We start from the raw sequence: 18,064 nt of genomic DNA, 5'->3' as shown, positions 1-18,064 counted from the left end.
TAGTCTAAGTGTTTGATAAAATGCCTGAATGAGACAAATGCTTGTTTAGATGTGTGTAATGAGGGTGTTGAGATGGGATTCTCAATCCCCTTATCTATGGTTACAGTTTCCTTCATGTAACCTATCTTACTACTATGCGATATATGGATGAAATGCTTATGTTTGGTTTCATGTGTAGCATGTGTTTGTTGAAATGCTCAAATAAGATTTGTGTTTAGATTTGGTTGTCACATGCTGTCTTGGCTACTAGATGTGAATGCTATATGTTTGAAGTGTGATTGGGGCTACAATGTAGTCCAGGCAATCGGTAATGGTTTACGATCGGTGGCCGAACTGTTTAGCCACGATAGATACGCCCGATGAATCTGAGTCGTACGGTGATTATCGACAGTGGTTAGGCCACAAGGAGTGTATATGCGCTCCATGTCGACTAATTCAACGAACGCTCGTACTAGTCGAGCTTGTCAAGTAACCCGATTAGCCCGATGTATGTTCACCATGTATGGACGCTACTGCCTGAATCTAAGGTACCAAACTTACCAGTGAAGAGCCCGTTTAACCTTGGTACCTCAATTCGCTAAGACTCATGAGCCGGGCATGGTGGTATGGGATACCGTGGTCGAGCTGTCGACCTATGCTGGGGTGACGAGCCTCCCCGTAGTGTCCAGTGAGCGAACCAACTCGTGAGCCGAATACGGTGGTATGAGATACTATAATCGAGCTGTCGGCTTACGCTAAGGTGACGAGTCTTTTTTGTAGTGACCTCGAGTATAAACTAAGGCCTATGTTGATGGTGACGAGCCTCTTCGTAGCGACTTGAAAATAGACTGCCAGTTGGTAGAGCGTTGGTGGTAGTGACCTGAACTTGCCTATCGTATGTGATAAGCTAGGCTTGATGACCCTAGATGGATCATCGTTTGGGTAAATGATATAAAGGGAGGTATCTTCACTTCCCGAATCTGCTGTATGAATAAGTCTAATTAAGAACTTGGCTAATCACGTACATGCACCGCATTTGCATGTGCCTTTGGTGTTGGTGTTGAGCACAGAGGAAGAGGTGCATACAGTGATCGTAAGATGTTGTCGCAAGAGGGAGTGCAGGCGAGGGCATGTATCATTAATACATACCATCCTTGCATTAATTAGAGTACTTAGGGATGCTTGCTATATTGCTTTATCATTACTGCTTGACTGAATTGATAACATGTTAACCTTTGCCTTATAGCTCCACTGAGTTGATCACTCACTCCCACTCTAGGACGGTGTTTTAAAACACCAACCAGACTCTGGTTTAGTTGCAGATGATGGCGATGCTCACGAGGTGGAGCCTGATTATTACGATGACGAGGAGTTCTCCTACATGTAGTTATCAGGCGGGTCTATGTAGGCCAAGCCCTGATCGACAGGGAATTGTCGGGATGCTGACTAGATGACCTTTCACATTTTGTATATTTTGGAACTTTACATGTAATCAATTGACCTGGTAACATGAATCATACTCAAGAGACTTACAATCACTTATATGTTTTATATACTTATCACAGTCTTCCGCTTGCGTAAATTAACTATCTCTGGAGTATGATATGCTATTTTGGTATAATCCCACTCATGTTTAATACACTAATACGGACAACATTTAATCATTATTATCTATGTTGCATAAGTGATGTGTTGGAACTCGGGAGTTGAGCTTATGCTCGACCCCCGATTTTCAGGGCGTTACAAATCTTAATGCGAAGATTAGGGTTGAATATTATCGTATCTTTTTATGAGCTCATCATTTTAAGCTGATCTAGGGTCTCCTGCTTCCTCCTTACCTTTTTTCGAAGAATGTGAATCTAATATCGAGGAAAGCATTCCACTCAGCTGAAGACATTGAACCCATTTGGGATGGGTTTGAGAATGTGGTCTGTCAACTAGTCTTTCCTACCATCTCATTTCGCACGTATGCCATCCCCTAGTTCTATGGCTAGTGGTGGGGATATTGGAACTGTTACCCCTCCACACATATTGATGAATGCACATGTCTCTTTCCACCTCTTCTTCAATCACTGAGACTGACTGTTCACCCTGATTGAGGTTTAGTTCCCCGACTAATCGCTCTAACACATGGCCCTGTCGCTATAGTAGGCCAATAACCTAGTGCCCCTACTAGGCTAACTCCATCCCGCCCAACCACTGGCAGGCAGATTCTGACTTATCCTCTTCCAATGATTTAAAGTTGTATTGGCAAAAACACATGACCTATGATGAACATACCACTTGGGCGGCACCTGTTCCAAAGGCAAATGTTGATAAAGGAAAATAACTGATGAAGCTAACCACACTTCGGCCCGAAAGAAACACTACTGGAGTAGTTCATTCAACAGGCGAGATTTTTATTAGAGGACTTGACGAACTTCGTCCTCACTCAGAGAATGTTAGACAGTTGCTTCCCCCTTTTATGCTGTTAAGGGTTAGGCCGATTAATTCGATTCCTACCAGAGATAACAAGTCTGCATCGTTTCCTTCTTTTCTTTTTGCATGCTTTCCTTTAATTGCTTTGTCCATTCATGCTTTTTTTTTTTCCAGCCGTTGATTAAGCGGCACCGAGTCATCAGATCTCTTCTCCTTTCATTCTTTGAGCTTCCTCAACAGTTGAGAAGCTGGAACAAAGTGGGGTCCTAGAAGATCCTCCTATCAGATGGAAAAATATTACATTCCGATCAACAAGCGGTCCTCTATAGTCCTGGTCATCTCTTCGAGAAGAGATGGTATTATAGAGAAGGAGACTATAATGTCAGTGGCGGTTGGAGAGGGGTTACCAACTGATTTTTCGAGAAGAGCTCCTCGACTTCCATTGATGTGTCTCCTGACCTGGGGTTGGCTGGTGAGAAAGTGAGATTATCACCCCCTCCTCCAAGCTCCTTGGATGTTGTTTTCAGCCTCTCAGACAATCTGGACTAGATTAAAAATGGCCAAGCTTTGGGGGTGTCCTGATTAGATCTTAGGGATAACCTATCACAAAAGTTGGGGTCAAACTCGGAGGACCATAATACTGATATGAGTGTTGACCCCGAGACGATCTTGCCTCAAAACGAGAGTCATTTGGAAGATTCGATAGTTATACTGAAACAAACCTTACACTGGTTGTTCATTGTTTGCCAGTTCCTAAGGGTGATTCATCACGTAACTATCACATCATGAACAAATCGGTCATGGATACCTTAGACTCCGTTTGGTGGAACTGCATATGAAACTTCTGTTCATCTCGTTCCAAGTTTGGATCGAGTTGACTGTGAAGTTTATATACCATATGAAGGTAGTTTATGTTAGAGAATTCTCGAAGAGCCTTAGTCTCAAGAAGTCATTATGGGATGCTTCACCACATTGAATGGTGAAGTGGCCAACATGCTTGATCGTGAAGATTTCCTCGTCTCCTAAGAAAAGAGTGAATTCAGGGAACCTGAAGCCTCTAGGAAACTCATAATGTAGGTTGACCCACTTAGATAGGGTTTTCTATAAAGCAGCTGAGCAATTTGTTGGTCGTTCAGTTGGACTCCATACTCTTGGAGTTGATGGTGTTGTCTTGACCAGGCAACCTTTGTAGGCCTACCAGTTCTTCTCAGCCGGGATACGTTTGTGGTGGCACAGGGTATGCCCCTTGTGTGGCGTAGTTAATGACCATAGGGTGTGGAATGGTTAGAGGATGCCCCTGTACGCATTTACCCTGTGGTAGCCATTATGGATAAGAGGCATGGTCGGAGGACGTCCCTGACCGTTTCTGTCCTTTGATACCCTTGGTAAAGGATCCGACCGAATGGAGGTTGCCCCCTGGTGCTCAACCCTTTGTAAGCTATTGTGGGCGGCTGAAATGGTTGGAGGTTGCCCACCGACATTTTTAGTTGTTGAACCATGGAAATTGGTTGCTGGCTAGAGGTTGCCCCCTCTTCCTCACAGGTTTTCCATACCGATCGAGGATTGCCTCCCCGGTGCATAATAATAATTATCTCGGTCGAGGTATTCTGGCTGACCGTATAACTGACCGCCTTAATCGTTCCTTATCGCTGCGGCTAATGGTGGTAAAGGTAGACCTTATGGTTCAACTTGACTAACTTTTGTAGGGAGCTCGACAAGCCGTTCTGCCTCCTGCTCGACTGATCGATTGGGGGCAGAGAGGGTAGAAATATCCATCGAGACCCTCTTGGCCAACCTCTCGATAATCTGTACTTGTGCTTTAACACCACCAATGATCTGCTGCATATGTTCCTCCATATAGATGAAATGTGTAACAAGGTCGTCGTAGTACTGCTGTGAAGATGATCCTGCTTCAACGTTGAAGACAGACTCATATTGGTTGCCCAAGTCTTATTGTTCTTCTGCAACGTGAACAACAAAACTAGCCTTTAAAAAAAAATATCTTGGAGACATCTTATTTTATTTAAAAATACTAAAGGTAGCTTATGGGTCTCACCAGACGTGCCAAAAAATATGTTTGTACAATTCAATCAAATACAAGGTCACGTGTGTGATTAAAGGCATGTATTTTGTTTACGTGTGCGATTAGAAAGTGCAAGCGTGCTAGATTCGTACTTGACTCAATGTTTGATTGAACATAGATGACCCCAGTGATGAGATAACTGAATAAGACTGGATTTGAAAATCCAGTTGTCATTTCGACCACCAATTGTAATCAGCGATCAGATGATTTGCAAAAGGGTAAGGGTTAGTCCTTCCCGATGGACTCTTTTTACCTTATATTAAGGACTTTTCTTTCACCACTAATTATAGCCAATATATTTATTAAAAAAATGAAAATGAACAAATAAATTAAAAAGGCTAAAGCAACGCTAATTTTATTAATATACAGATATGACTCATTACAATCGACAAAGTAAAAAACAACTAGATAAAATAAAAAAGATAAATACTTAATTTGCCTATATGTATAGACGATCTATGTAGATGGTTAGTAGGATATGACTAGAATGATGATCGCCCAAGTAAGAACTCGGTTGATCGGGATCCAACAACGTAAGGTTGTGGATGTTTAATCTAATTCTACAATACTATAGCAATGGTGTTGACAATAGAAATCTATACTAAGACTAGGTTATATTAAGATAAACGTAAAGATAAATATAAAGAGAAGTAAGATTATGTTTGGCACGGGCCTCGAACTCTTTATTACGTGTTCCCTTGATAGGCTGTCAAGGTTGCAAAACCCTCGACTAGTTTCCTTAATGGTCTACAATCCTTCGCATCTACGACTTATAATATTCCTACAGAGAAATCTCCATAAATCTAAAACCGTTGGTTTTTTATACATTTTTACGTAGATGCTCTCCTATTGGAGACCTTTATGATGATGTTGCATCTAAAAATAACTCAATCAGAGCCATCTCCACCCTACGTCCCTTCTTATTGTGAAATTGGTGGGATCGGATCTACTAGATCTAGATCTCTGATTCTCTTGATTATGATCCGTTCCATTATGAGCTCAATTCATTGATATCCATCCGTTCATATATCGGCCCGATCTTCGGATATTCAGAATCTTCATAATCCTCATGAGAGTGCTGAACGTCTCTAGGAAGATCTCCCATTTTAAAAGGATTGTCTAGGAAGATCTCTCATTTTGAAAAGATTATAAGAGATGGCTTTACCAAGTATATCATATTCAGATCCATGATAGGATCCTTGCTTCGGTAGATCTTGCATTGGCATGTTGGGTACGCTGCTTCATTCAAATGGCACACGAATTACAGTCATGTGTCATTCGACATTTTGATTCTCGCCACCGCATTAACATCGGAATATGTATCATCAAAGAAAATGTGGTGAGAGATATTTTTGGATAAACATTGGAAGATGTATCGTCAAAGAAAATGTGGTGAGAGATATTTTTGGATACGAGTATGATTCTACCAGCCTCGAACCTATAGTGTTAACACGTTCTTATGGTCCATGTCGGTGTGTCGAGCATGGGTGTAAACAATGTCCACATCCCAAATCGTTGAACCATGACCCCACTTGCACAAATTTAGAAATAAACATACTATCCAATCCTCGGGTCTAAGGATTATATTACCCTTCTCCCTGTTTGTGGCTGTACTCACGATGATAGTGCATTTGCACTGAGCTCAATATGACTGCAAACTGGATTCCACACCATTTTCCAACCGACCGGCTCTCCCAGTAGTGAGTGACATACACAGCACACCCCGGACAGTGGATTGTCTTTGAAAGCCCTTTGCAACAACTTCCTGCAAAGGAAGCTAGGTGGGCTCACCATGATGTTTGTGTGAAATCCACTCCATTCATCTATTTTGCCAGGTCATGTCAGGACAGTTCCAAAAATAAAGTAGATCCAAAACTCAAGTGAGCCGCACCACACGAAAAAGGTTTGTATAAAAATGACTACTGTTGAAACTTCCATAAGGTCTATTGTGATGTTTATATGCCATCCATACAGTTCATAAGGTCACTCCTACTGGGATGAACTGAAAACACGAAATATTAACCTGATCCAAAACTTCTGTAATCCTCCGGTGGACATTAATTGTCAGGAAAACGGACATGATGAATTTCTTACGATCATCACTGTGGGCCCCACCTAGCTTCCCCTTGCAGGAAGTTCCTGCAGAAGGCTTCCGCAGGCAATCCACCACCACCCAACCCTGGGTCCATGTTGAACTGTTTAAACAATAAAACTGAACAGAGACGTGCTCCAGTGCTGTCAAAGCACTGTAAGTTACAGTGCTCCTAGCTGCACTAGGATACTCAGTCCAATCCATTCATACAGACTGTTGTTCATCAGGTCCAACCCACATGTTGCAGGTCAGCGTGCAAACATCACCCTGACATAACAAATATAATCATTTGATCAATAGCCTTTAACATAGACAGTTAAGATCATCCGCACAAAGATTGTCCAATAACCAATCTGATCCATCTATTCACTAGGACTTCATGGAATGCTTATGATTCTAAATAATCACTTTTCTCAGGCAATTGTAATCATCCCATCCATGCATGGAAAATGAATGGCTATAGAAATACAGCAAGGTTAGATTGGATCATCCGATCAATGCCAAAATTTGCATCATAGCCCATGGAATGTTTCTGGATTCAATGGACAGTTTAGATCGATAGTAAGAACTGAAGCATTTCTCAAGTAGATGCATGCATTCAAGCAAGTAATTGGTAGCAGCATCATGGAAAGATTAGAATCAAAATAACTAAGTGAATGTTCATTTGCTCTCTCATTCAGCTCATTGCCCTATCTCAAGTTCCAACCCATACATAATATCATTTACCTAAATAGACCACACCTTAAACAGGTGTCGCCATTGTTTCGATTGCTATGATGACTAGAAGTCTAGATCGACGGTCGAGAGAGGAGAACAAAGGTGGCCCGAAAAATTCTCACTTCTTCCTCTTCTTGGGGGGTTGGAGGGCCTCTTCCTCCTCATCCTCCTCTTCCTCTTCATTCTCCTCCTCCTCATCTTCTTCTTCTACCACTTCTTCTTCCTCATCCTCCTCGCCATCATCGTCATCATCGTCATCATCATCATCATCGTCGTCGTCATCGCCTTCTTCCTCTTCCTCGCCATTTTCTTCACCTTCTCCAGCACCTCCGCCTGGTGGTTTCTTGCTGTTGTTGCTGTTGGGCTTCTTGTCAGGACCCCCTCCATCCTCTGAGGAGAGTTCCTCTTCACCTTCTTCTCCAAAACCACCATTTCCATCATCGTCGTCATCGCCATCATCACCATCTTCTCCATCAGCGTCCGTGGGTTCAGATTGGTTTTGGTCTTGGTGATTACTTTTGCTTGAGAGTTTTTCAGTAATCGATCGCCCAAATGGGTCCTGAGCACATGCATGTAAAAATAGCATTACAAAGATTGAAGTTATTGTAAATGGCAAGCTTATGCAGCTATTGATCTTTACATTATGCTGTAATAATATAAAGATGCTGTAATAAAGCAAAAAAAAAAAAAAAATGCAGTTTTTTATTATTATTTTCATTTAAATAAATTACAATATACTATCAAATAACCTTTACCATTTTTAACATATTTTAGAGAGAGGAGAAGTGATCCACAGATCCAGTGCGAAACATTAATGAGAAGTGATCAAATACAGTGGTTGTACCAGAAATTCTGATACAACCAAATAAGTTTAGCTATCATCATCAAAGCCTTATCCCGATCAATTGGGTTTGGCACAACTATAACTAATCTCAGTTTTTTTACTGCTCTGATATACTTGCATTAGGTGATCCTCATGGTGGGTCCAACCTATTCGGAGAGTTCTACTATCTGAAATTTGGGCGCCATTGTAGATGGAAGATCAATAATCACACTGACGATGATCCTAACCATCCAAATGGCAGCCACCCAATGGACAGGAAAAATGAAACTAGTCGTTCAAATCTAGGAAAAGGATAGGTAAGGTTATACATCGAGTGTCAATTCAGTCAAGTCGAGCCTGTTACTATGAGTTCCCATTCAGTCTATGCCGTACCTGTTACTATGAGTGCCAATTCAGGTCCATTGATTTGGAGTATGGACAGGTTGGATTAATGAAGAGGCATGCCACAGATGGTGAATATGCTTGCCGCCATTAAATATACCGTGAAAACATACTCAACAAGTTAACCAATCTCATAATAATATTGGTAAATACATACATTCAGATCAAGCAGTAACCAATCTTATAATAATATTAGTAAAGACACAAACTCGGAACAAGCGCAGAGAGAGAGAGAGAGAGAGAGAGAGAGAGAGTCCGAGGTGTATGCCCTTGTAGCTAGGGAAGTTACACCCTAGGTTAAGGTAGAGTTGTCAGTGATTCTGGTGGAGGAATTCAATGATGTTTTACTTATGACCTCTCTAATGAGCTCACACCTATACGGAACATACAATATACCATTGATCTTGTCCCGAGGTCAACTCTACCTAATCTCGCTCATTACCGAATAATCCGATAGAGCATGCGGAGTTAAAGAAACAAGTTGACAAGCTTCTGAGGAAAGGATTCATTCAGGAAAGCAAGAGCCCATGCGTCGTGCCCGACCTTCTCACCCTTCTCACGCATAAAAAAGATGACACATGGTGCATGTGCGTGGACAACAGAGCTATCAACAAAATTACGGTCAAGTACCGATTCCTTATATCGCATCTTGATGACATGCTAGACATGATGATGGGTGCCACCATCTTTTCAAAGATTTATCTCAAGAGCAGCTATCACCAAATTCGTATACGACCACGAAATGAGATTTCCACGTCCTACCTAATCAAGAACTCAAAAATGGAGTTGATGTTCCAATAGTTCTCATGAAAATCATCATTCGATGATTATTGTTTTTTTTTTTCCTTTTCTTTACCTTGATTTCCGTGTATCCAAACATGCCCCTAACTAGTTTTGTAAGTGGACCATGAGCGAGCGGCCCACCTGATAATTGAGCGGCCTGGGATTTTGACTAGATGTTTTACACGCATTCACCTGTATCTCTGTTTACAGGTGCATTTGAAGGGCAGAACGAGGAACTAGCAACCTAAAATCTTTAAAAAAAAGGCCACTAAGAAGGTCATTAACACATGCTTGTCCAGCCCTGCCTAACCTCCACCTATACCTAGCATAGTTTAAAAGCCCAGGCCATGCTGCCGAGTCATTTCGAATCAGCTCGGCTTCCGATCTGGCTCAACAAGACCCATCGAGCTGCGACTGAGTCACAGCCATCAGCGAGTTTCCAAGAAACTCGACTCAGTATCACGTCAAATCAAGCTCAGCCCACCAACCTTTCCGTCAGGTGGGCCACACGGCTTATTAGGGCTGTTTTGCTACTGAGGATTACTACAGTATACAAAACAGATGGGTGGCTTGGGAATTAAAAAAAAAAAGAGGTTTTCTTTCCGCCGTCCGTTTGTTTTGCAGGCTGTTGTCTGCCCGAGGAATGAAACGCCCGGGCCTTCATTCAGCCCAGCATATTTAATAAGCGTGCCCCATGATAAAACGATGGTACCTCTAATACGAGAACGGATGGGCTACTCTGTAGTGGTCAGTGATCTGTGGGCCCACCGTCATGTATGTGTTTCATCTATGCCGTTTATCTATTTTTCTAGATCATTGTATGGTATGAGCCCAAAAATTAGATATATCCCAATCTCAAGTGGACCACATTACAGGAAACAGTGTTGATTGAACGTAGACCATTAAAAACTTTTTTGAGGCCATAAAAGTTCCAAAAAGTTTTGGATTAAGCTGATCTTTGTTTTGTCCCATCATCTAGATCTGTACGACCTAATCAACAGATTGGATGTCAAATAAACAATACAGTGGGCTTTAGGCTGATTTTAATGGTAGATATCCAATCACTATTGGTTTCCTGTGGGGTGGTCCACCTAAGATTTATATCCCTCTCATTTTTAGGATCAAGGAAACAGTGTTGATTGAACGTAGACCATTAAAAACTTTTTTGAGGCCATAAAAGTTCCAAAAAGTTTTGGATTAAGCTGATCTTTGTTTTGTCCCATCATCTAGATCTGTACGACCTAATCAACAGATTGGATGTCAAATAAACAATACAGTGGGCTTTAGGCTGATTTTAATGGTAGATATCCAATCACTATTGGTTTCCTGTGGGGTGGTCCACCTAAGATTTATATCCCTCTCATTTTTAGGATCAAGCCCTAAAATGATCTGTGAAAATGGATGAACGGTATGGATGGAAGACATACTTCACAGTGGGGCCCGCAGGCACCGACCACTAGCTACCGGGCTAGTGGGAGAGGGAGTAGCCAATCCGTTTCCCTCTAAGACAGGCGATGTATGCATGGGCAGGACACGGATCGGGTACTATCCCCGCCTGTACCTAGCTATTAACGGCCAGGAGCTCTGAGTGGCCACCGTGATGTATGGTTTTATCCACACCGTCCATTCATTTTGTCTTATCATTTCAGGATAAGGGCTCAAAAATGAGTCAGATCCAAGGCTCAAGTGGACCACACTGGGATTAAATACCTACCATTAAAAACTTTTTGGGAGCCCCAGAAGTTTTGGATCAATCTGATGTGTTTTCCCTTCATTCAGTCCACAGGTTGAATTGCAATTAACCATCTGTGGGTGTAATTATCACCACTGCTTCCTGTGGTGTAGATCTGCCTGTATGGAGAATTGGATGGACGTGTGATAAAACACATACATCAGCGTGACCCCATTAGAGAGGACGCGCATTGCGTCCCATCCCCGCCAGTCTCCAGCTGGGAACGGGCAGGAGCTTTGAGTGGCCACCGTGATGTATGGGTCTTATCCACACCGTCCATCCATTTTTTTCGTATCATTTGTGGGAATAAGCTAAAAAATGAGGCAGTTCCAAGACTCAAATGGACCACACCACAGGAAGCAGCAGTGATAATGATTCTCACCGTTGAAACTTTTCTAAGGCCCACCGTAATGTTTATTTGCCATACATAGATTAAGAGAAAACAAAAATATCAACTCCATCCAAAACTTCTGTGACCCCGAAGAAGTTTTCAACGGTAAGAATTTAATCTTATAGTCCACTTAAGCCTTGGATCTGCTTCATTTTTGAGATTATACCCTAAAACGATAGGAAAAAAATGGATGTGGATAAGACCCATACATCACGGTGGCCACTCAAAACTCCTGCCCGTTCCCAACTGGAGACGGGCGGGGGTGGGATGCAATCCGCGTCCGTTCGTAGGTAGGGACGGGCATGATGTCAGTCCCCAATCCCCGTCCATAACGGGCAGGGCTCTTACACGCGTGTGAGCTCCGCAATCGGGTAACTCGAATATTCGAATATCTTTGCTACTGTTCTAAAACCCCCTTTAGCCTTTTTTTTTTTAAAATTGACTTTTCAAATCAAACAAAAGCTTCTTTTTATTTCTTTTTTAATTCTTTCTAGAGATTTCCTATTATATTAATGGGAAAGACTGTTAATCTTAGATTTGCACCGTTAACAAAATGGTGGTGACTCATCCTCATTTGCAGACAGATGTATAAGTCCATCCAAAATTGTGGGTCCCACTGTAGATAAGCACAAGACCAAGCACCCACATATTATCTTCTACAATACAAATCCTCGGTTAGGCTCCATCCACAGTCGGATAAACCATTTGAACGGTCTGGATTGCGGTAGAAAATGGCTAAATGCCATGTGTACGGTTGAGGCCGTTATTTTTTTTAAACGGTGCAAAACTTACATACGAGTCCAGTCATGCTATTTAAAAAGTAGAGGCATTAATACAATATCCACGTATGTTATGCGAGGTGGGGCCCATCCAACAACCAGGCGGAACTCAAAAATATCCAAAACCACAGTTCTATTGGCTTTCAGTTCCGAACCGTTGAAACGGGTCCCCCACGCCCGTGGCGCAAGTTAGCATAAACCAGTAGAGAAAAATGCATAGTGCAACGGAAACAGTTGTTTGAATGACTAAAACGGAGAAGACGACAAAAGCGAGCCGGTAATAATCAGCTCCTGATCAAGGATCAGATGACAGCTGGCGTCCTAAATCCAACTTACTTTAGGTAGAAGCTGGGGTTTGACCAGCGCGCACGTTAGCAGACTCGCGACGATATCCGCGGCGTACGTTAGGAAGCCCTGAGTCCCACCACCCAAGACCTGAACTGGACCGTTGTGCGTATCCATCTGTACGGCCCAGATCTCTTCTGAGAACCTAAGAACAGGAAGATCGAAGAATAACCGTTAGATCAGCTACGCGGTTCATTTGACCGTTAGATCTCGAACTAATCCATCCAAAACCAGCCAAAAAATACCGTTTTCTTTGAAAAAAAAGCTTCGAGCCGTTAAAAACAGAACCTAACGGTGACGATCGGCCGGAAAATAACGAATTCAGCGAGATTTCGCCGGAAGAAGGCGAAAATTCGAAGTTTTGTAAAGAAAGAGAAGAATCCGCTAGAGTAAACGCGAAAAAACTCGCCGGAAAACGATAAAAAACGAAGTAATCACGAGAAAATGACGAATCCATTGAGAAATCAAGCAATTCGAGCCAGAAAACGAAGAAAACACCACAAGACGTCTGCTTCGAGAGGGAAAAGGTCGAAAACCCACCAAATTCTCCTAAAGACGCCAAGAATCCCTTGAAAAACCGGCTTGATTGCAGAAAAAAAACATACCTGAATGAAGATCTGAGCACGAAATCAGCAGAACTGACGATTTCCTGAGCTAAAACGTGGAAAAACCGGCATCGGAAGCTCCTTTCATCCACAACCGTCCGATGAGCAATAAAAAGAGATGGAGAGAACTCTCAGTCACAGCCTTTACTGAGAAAACTGCCCGTGATTTTCACTCGGATTTACGGGGAGCCCAACGGGCAGTCGGGCAGCTCGGGCAGGCCTTGCGAAATAGCGTGGCATCGTTGCCCGAAGAAATAGTACAGACGGACAAGTAGGAAGTTAATTACGGGTCTGTTAGGACTAATTAACAACGTACACGTGGCATAGATCGAAATGGTCCAAATAGTAGGACCCATATCAGATGGTCCATGGTCCAAATATCACATTTATTAGACAATCCAGACCTTTGATTATAGACATTTGATCCGCTGACTAGTTGTGATTTCAACCGTCAATTAGATGGCCACCAATAGGAGGTGTAGGATTATTCTATCAGTAATTTTTTTTTCTTATAGCCCATAGAAATGGAACCCATGATTCATACGGTTTGATTTGAGTTAGATTCCTGTCACCTGTCCATTCAAGTTTGCATGTATATGGACTATAATACTCCGCCGGAGTATCTAACTTTTCTCAATGAGAATTGGATTCTAGGGTTTGGCCTTTCGACTTTAGGTGGGTATGTAACCGTGGTTAGTGGGATTGGTTGAAGTGGAGTTAGAACTGGGTTAAGTAGATGACTCTAGGATGCTTTACCACAGTTTTAAAAATGGCGGTGACTATTCATCGGTAGACACGTCATATTCCCATAGCAATCCAGCGGAGGCGGTTTGGCTGGTAACCCAACACCAGCGGAAACGGATTGGCTGCTCCGCCTGCCGCCAGCGCTTATGGTCGGTGCTCTGTTGGCCCACCATGATGTATGTGTTTCATCCATGCCGTTCATCCTTTTTTATAGATTATTTTAGGCTTAATCTAAAAATTTAAAAAGATAAAAATCTCCGGTGGACCACACCATAGGAAAACAGTAGTGACTGGATATCCACCATTAAAATCCTCCTAAGGTCCACTGTACTTTTTATTTGACATCCAATCTGTTGATTGGGTCATAAAGACCCAGATGAAGGTAAAAAATAAAGATAAGCTTGACCCAAAACTTTTATGGCCTCCAAAAAGTTTTTAATGGTCACCATCCATTCAACACTGTTTCCTGTAATGTGGTCTACTTGAGATTGTAATATACCTCATTTTTGGTTTCATGTAATAAAATTATCTAGAAAAATAGATAGATGGCATGGATGAAGCATACAAATCATGGTGGGCCCACAGAGCACCGACCATCAGCCACTGGTGGCAGGGGGAGTAGCCAATCCGATTCCACACCAACCAGCTAGCTGATGTCAAAGCTCTGTGGGCCCATCATGATGTATTTATTTCTATCCACCCCGCCCATCCGTTTTCCAATATCATTTTACAGCATAACCTTGAAAATGAGGCAAATCCAAATTTCAAGTTGACCGCACTGTAAGAACAATGGGGATTGAGCTCTTACCTATGAAAACTTGTTGCGAGCCTAGTTTTAGATCAAGCTGATATTTAGGTTTTCACTTTATCTAGGTATGTTTGACGATTTGAAATAAATACACATTGTTATGAGCCGTAGGCAGATTTTAACAGTGGACGTCGCTGTCCCCACTGTTTTCTATAAGGCGGTCCGCTACCACACTGATCTGCCACAGATTTTTATAGATAGCACGACGGGGCACGGAGCTTTGACTTGTGTGAAAGTCCCGGGGAACCGCATACGGGTTGCCTAGTGACAAGGCCAGCAACATATCTAGGTTGGACGGTGTTCTACGGGCCCATTATATGTTTTACCCACGCTGTCCATTATATATATATATATATATGCTTTTAGAATGTGAGCCCAAAAATGAGATAGATACTAAGCTTAAGTGAGCTATATCATGTAAAACAATGATAATTGAACGCTTACCATTAAAAACTTCATGAGGACCACAAAAAGTTTTGGATCAAATTGATGGCTGATATATTTGTTTTCCCTTCATTATATTTTTTTGACGTAATCAACAGGTTGGATGAAAAAAAAGTATTATAGTGTGTTAGGACTCATGGAAGCACGCAATCGCACAAACAAACTCACCAGGAAGGCATTCCAATTTTTATGCAGAAAATCCTTGTGGAAAAAATCACGGCACAAAATGATAAGTAATGTACTATGAAAGTAATATTACAGGAGATAGTAGATCTTACCGATTCGAACTAACCCTTGAATTTTCTTTAAATCCCTAGTTATGTCCTTAAATCCTTTAGAACAACTTAGAAAGCTCAAAATCCCTTAATCCTTTAATTCTAATTACATCTAGTATATATACTACCCAACCAAAATAAGAAATAAATCGCGTACTTACACAAATCTACACGCGTCTTCGATGGGATCAACATCCAATGAAGGCCTATCAATGACATCGAAGATCTTTCGATGCCCATCAAATAGCAACTTCCAAAATTGTCCAACAATAAACTAGGATTTTTCTGAAATTTCTCGATAGGATTGAGCATCTTTGATGGCATCAACATCTGCTCGATGGAATCGAGTGATCTGTCGATGACATTGACAGACTCTGTTATAGAAATATTTAAGATATTACACAACAATTTCCACAATGTCTTTAATCTTTATTCTCCATTGCTTCTTTATCATCACCATCTCTAATTGTTTTCCATCATAGTTTCATTGTCGCTTCTCGTGCACACTCTGTCCTCATTAAGCCTTTGCCAAGCCTAGAGAATTTGCATAAAACTTGAACTTCTCTGTGGGAATTACCTTCGTAAGCATGTCAATCGAATTCACACTTGTGTGTATCTTCTCAAGAGTCACACTTCATTCCTTAAGTACCTGTCAGATAAAATAATGATACATATCAATATATTTAGTACGTGAGTGACAAATAAATTTTTTTGCCAAAATAATCATGCTTTCGTTGTTACAATTAACTATCATTGTCTCTTACTAAAGCCCTAACTGATTTATCATTCCCATCAACTAAACTACTTTCTCGAATGCTTCCGTCATTGCCATATACTTAGTTTCGATTATGAAAAAGGACATCACAAACTTAAGTTTCAACATCTAATTGATTGCTTTACCCGCTAATACAAATGAGTAACCAGAAGTCGACCTTTTATTATCCACACTGCCCACATAATCTGAATTCACATAGCTTAGTAATGTGTTCTCTAAATTTTCAAATGTCAAGACGTAGTCGTACGTACCTCGAATATATCGAAGTAGCCATTTCATTGTCTGTTAGTATTATTGCCGAAGTTAGACATATATTTGCTAACAACACCTGCCGCATGTGAAATATCCGATCTTGTACAAACCATGACATATATCAAGCTGCCAACTGCGCTTGAATAAGGTACATGAGACATAACTTGCTTTTCTCTATCTGTTTCAGGACACTGTTCAGAAGAAAGCCTAAAATGAGCTACGTGGGGAATGCTGACCGGCTTTACCTTGTCCATCCTATACTTTATCAATACATTCTTAAGGTATTCTACTTGAAATAATCATTGTTACCCCTCAAACTCGGAAACCGGGCTCATAGAATTCCTGATTGTCGAATTTGGTGCCAACAGCCTCTTTAGTACCCCGTTCTTGGGATTCTACAAGGAGGATTTTCCAACGTACGTTTAACTCGTAATAATTATAACCACAAGTTTACCCAAATCATAAAGGCAACAACATCATCATATATCCACTAATATAAACATTTGAATACAATGCTGAAAGGAAAATACATATATCGAAAGTCAAAGCTCCAAAAGACCGTTGCACGCTCCAAGCTTAATGCTGCTGCAACCTAACATCACCTACACGCATCTATCATGCATAAGCTTATAGAAAGCTTAAAGGGTGGTGTAAGTGTGTGCACAAGGTAAGTGCCAAGTATTTAATACAATGCCATAATCATACAATATCGGAAATACTGGCAAGTCCATGAGTCACACAATATTAAACTACACAATATAGATCAGCTAGACAAATGAGGAGTCATAAAGAGCTAAATGTCAGATGCCAAGGATGCAATGCAATATACAATTCTAGATGAGTTCATGAATACTGTCAATCGTATCTAGGCCATATAAATGCAGAAACATAATAACCCAAACTGTCATATGCTGCGGATGTAATGCAATATGCGGTGCGAATGGAATGACCATACTGTAGTGTGAAGTCAGGATGATAGTACATAGTATCGCAGGATATGGGGTTCATTATAAGGGACTTCTATCCAAAACAGTCCCATACCTAATTTGGATAGTCAGACTCAATGTGGTAAACTCCTGATCTCAGGTTGGTCACGTGCCCCAACCAAAATTCTGGCCATTAAAAAGGTACACATATCAAATTAGTTGCGTACCACTAACCCAAGTGATAGTGAATGAATGAATGAATGAGTAAGATGCTGAGTATACAACTCCTGCTCAATAAGTCCACATATCAATATCGTACATTTCTGCGATCATCACCGGGGTCTAGTATACTCTACATGCAATCGCCGCCCACCGGACGCGCAACCATGCAAATGGAAGAGACCTCATTATTCACGTGGCCAGTAGTTAGGTAATATCTACCTGGCACGTCGATAGCGGACCCATTTACGAGCTGGTCAAACTCAGCCTAGCTATGCCCCCTACCCTCGGGCGGGTAAGGCCACACCCCCTCCCAACGGACCACGACATAGTGAGAGATGCGGCCTACTGGTATTCGGCACTCAGGCGCTCATATATCCACTTGGTCTAGACGTTGGGGCGTCCTCTGGTACCAAGAGAGTTTAAGGACTTTCACGCAGGGATATCTATGGCACCCTATGTAGAAAAAGAT

General features: G+C 41.7%; 1 protein-coding gene across 1 annotated transcript; it reads right to left on the bottom strand.

Moving 5' to 3' along the window:
* Positions 1–7,182: 7,182 nt before the first annotated feature.
* On the bottom strand, positions 7,183–13,322 carry LOC131243275 (uncharacterized). The gene is made up of 3 exons (XM_058242500.1): positions 13,150–13,322; positions 12,536–12,689; positions 7,183–7,848 (listed from the first exon to the last, which is right to left on the bottom strand). Exons 2-3 carry the CDS (start codon positions 12,659–12,661, stop codon positions 7,408–7,410), a joined length of 567 nt encoding a protein of 188 aa, XP_058098483.1. The 5' UTR covers positions 12,662–12,689; positions 13,150–13,322; the 3' UTR covers positions 7,183–7,407.
* Positions 13,323–18,064: the final 4,742 nt, after the last annotated feature.

Source organism: Magnolia sinica, chromosome 4 (assembly GCF_029962835.1).
Source record: "Magnolia sinica isolate HGM2019 chromosome 4, MsV1, whole genome shotgun sequence".
Classification (NCBI taxonomy): Eukaryota; Viridiplantae; Streptophyta; class Magnoliopsida; order Magnoliales; family Magnoliaceae; genus Magnolia; species Magnolia sinica.
The sequence above is the reverse complement of the archived record's forward strand: the minus strand, read 5'-3'. Positions and strand labels throughout refer to the sequence as shown.

What these genes read in the sequence shown, in the direction of transcription:
- LOC131243275 (XM_058242500.1), bottom strand. Translation starts at nt 12,661, where the DNA reads ATGGATACGCACAACGGTCCAGTTCAGGTCTTGGGTGGTGGGACTCAG. An exon ending in AACCCCAGCTTCTACCTAAA is followed by an intron (nt 7,849 to 12,535) that starts GTAAGTTGGATT and finishes GCATGTGCTCAG; the next exon opens with GACCCATTTGGGCGATCGAT.